We start from the raw sequence: 2,501 nt of genomic DNA on the forward strand, positions 1-2,501 counted from the left end.
GCCCCCCCCGCCGCTGCGGCTCCTCGGCAAGGGGACATGGTGACGTGCCCTCGCCCAGCGCCAGGCCCGGGCCAGAGCGGGGACAGCCGGAGAGCGAGTAAGGCACGGTGCCAGCCCGGGGAGAGCCGGCTGTGCCAGGGCACCGGGCGGCCGCGGTCCCTCAGTAATCCTCCACCCAGCCGTTCTCCGAGATGAACGCGTCTATCACCTCCTTCATGGCGAGGTTGGGGATCAGCTGGTCCTGGGTCAGGGGGCTCCGCGTCACCGGGTCGAAATGCCCCACGCGCTGCAGGGGAGGAGGTGCGGCAGAACCGGTTACTCCACGCGCCCGGGCTCGGCCCCGGGGCGCGGGTGGCCGTGAGGCCAGCGCCTGCCCCAGCAACCGGGCACCTGCCCGTGGCAAGGGGAGAGCCCTGGAGGTGCCTCCCAGCAGGATGAGGGCAGGCCGAGGTGCGAGACCCCTGCCAAGAGCCGCCTCCGCTTTGGGCAGGGCCCGGCAGCTCCTGCTCCACAGGGAGCTGCCCGGGCAGGTTACTGGGAGCAAACCCAAGGAGCCTGCAGAGCCCTGAGTTAAGCAAAAAGATGCCTTCCCACCAAGGCAAGGCCCTGGGAAAGCCCCCTGGCCTGGCAGTACCTGGAGATGCTCCTCAATGTCCTTCCTGTCGTAGGTGATCCCGCTGGGCGTGATGCAGGGCTCTCTCATCAGCTCAAAACTGATCTTCCCACACAGGTAGTCAGGGATGTCCCGCTTCTGGCATGAGAGAGGCACAGCTGGGTCAGGAAAGTGGCCTGGGAGGTGGTGCTGGCTCAGAGCAAGGAGCAGGGTACACAGCAGGTTTACAGGAGCACAGGCTCAGCCACACTCACCTTCCTCTTCTCATCCACTTGGGAGAAGAGCTCGTCCATGTCTGCCAGGTACTTGTCCTGAAAGAGAAGCCCTTGAGGACAAGGGGTCCCTGCTGTGCAGGGGCTACAGGTCCCCAGGGAGGGCCCAAAGCCTCCCACCGTGGGTGTTGGGACAGGTCCTTGGTGGCCCCTCTGCCTGTGCAGCTCCTGGCTGAACCTGGCAGGAGTGATCCAGCTTACAAATAACCTTCCTTTGTGGGCCTATTTTTATCTGGGATTAGTCCCCAGCACTCAGACCCACATGTGGCCGAGAGGCACTTGTGTTTCCTCAGGGAACAATAGGCACAGCAGGTGTCACTGCTGCCAGGCTGGGACAAGAGGTGACAGAGCAGGGGAAGCCATCATGGGGGACAAAACAGCCCTGCAGTGGTGGCTTGAGCTACAGAATGAAGGCTACTGTGCTGTGTCCCAAGGTCTCCCAGCTTTCACCTGCACAGCTGCAGCCCTGCAGCTTCCCTGGCTGCAGCACAGCATGAGGATGGGGATGGGATGAGGAAGCCCCAAGCCCCCCACTCACGTGTTTGGCCTCGATGCTGGCCAGCTGAACACGGCTCCGGCTCTCGTCTGTGTTCTCCTCCTGCTGAGTCTTTCGGCACTCCGCCAGCTCCCTAGGACAGAGCGGGACATCAGCAGGACGGGGGACATTGTCACTCCCTTCCCTGCTGCAGGGACACCTCACACAGAGCTGTGACAGCCTGGTGGCACTCCAATAGCCCCTCCAGGAGCCCCGGTACCTCTCCTTCTCGGCCACGATCAGCTTGGTCAGGTGGGAGTGCAGCTCGTTCTCCTGGTTGATGCGCTTCTCCTCGATGCTGTTCCAGCGCTTCTTCTTGGCGATGCGCAGCGCGCTGGGGATGTCGTCCCCGAAATTCAGCCGCTGCTCCTTGGCCAGGTTGTAGGCTGAGGAGAGAAAGGGCACCTCAGCACCAGCAGCAGCGTCCCTGTCACCCTCCCTGGCCCTTTCCCAGCAGACAGCCAGGAGCAGGGGACAGTGGCAGCGTGCCCGCTCACCTCTCTGCAGGTTGGCGATGGCCTCGTCGTAGTTTTCCATCTCCATCTGGCACTGGCCCAGGAAGAAGTGAGCCTTCACCGACTGCCCGTCCAGCTCCAGCGCCCGCTTGCAGTCGGCCAGCGCCTTGTCGTGCTGCTGCATCTTCAGGTAGCACAGGGCCCGGTTGGTGTAGTACACGGCCACCAAGGGGTTCCGGTTCTGCGGGGACAGGCCCATGTTGGTGGCGGCGGCAGGGCCGGGACGGGCTGGGTGACAGCCGGGTGACAGCCCGGTGACTCGGTGAGCCAGCAGCGCTGTCACCCTGGGCAGGGAGGGCCAGCAGTGCCAGCCGGGGCGTGCACCGCGTGGGGAGGTGCTGCCGTGGATTGGGGACAGGCTGGGACGGTCCCCATAGGGCAGCCCGTGTCCCTGCCCCCAGAGGGGACTGTCCCCCTGGCACCCCAACCGTCCCAGGGTGGCTCTGCCCTACCCAGCACAGCCCAGGGACAGTGCAGGGTTTAGGGGAAACAGGCTCAGGGTGGGGGCACTCTGGGGAGGGGGTGTAGGGCTTGGAGGCCAGCTTGGAGTTGGGTAGGGGACAGGA

The 2,501-nt window shown here is 64.6% G+C and overlaps 1 protein-coding gene across 1 annotated transcript; it reads right to left on the bottom strand.

Moving 5' to 3' along the window:
* Positions 1 to 2,246, bottom strand: STUB1 (STIP1 homology and U-box containing protein 1). Its single transcript, XM_005425253.3, has 6 exons — positions 1,918 to 2,246; positions 1,641 to 1,806; positions 1,424 to 1,514; positions 868 to 924; positions 635 to 751; positions 1 to 286 (listed from the first exon to the last, which is right to left on the bottom strand). Exons 1-6 carry the CDS (start codon positions 2,132 to 2,134, stop codon positions 161 to 163), a joined length of 774 nt encoding a protein of 257 aa, XP_005425310.3. The 5' UTR covers positions 2,135 to 2,246; the 3' UTR covers positions 1 to 160.
* Positions 2,247 to 2,501: the final 255 nt, after the last annotated feature.

The sequence above is a fragment of the Geospiza fortis genome, unplaced genomic scaffold (genome assembly GCF_000277835.1).
Source record: "Geospiza fortis unplaced genomic scaffold, GeoFor_1.0 scaffold114, whole genome shotgun sequence".
In the NCBI taxonomy this organism is placed as follows: domain Eukaryota; kingdom Metazoa; phylum Chordata; class Aves; order Passeriformes; family Thraupidae; genus Geospiza; species Geospiza fortis.

Excerpts from the sequence above, each read along its gene's own strand:
- STUB1 (XM_005425253.3), bottom strand. The coding sequence starts at position 2,134 with ATGGGCCTGTCCCCGCAGAACCGGAACCCCTTGGTGGCCGTGTACTAC. Across the intron at positions 1,807-1,917 it reads CATCGCCAACCTGCAGAGAG|CCTACAACCTGGCCAAGGAG; the intron begins GTGAGCGGGCAC and ends TTCTCTCCTCAG. Across the intron at positions 287-634 it reads ACATTGAGGAGCATCTCCAG|CGCGTGGGGCATTTCGACCC; the intron begins GTACTGCCAGGC and ends CCTCCCCTGCAG.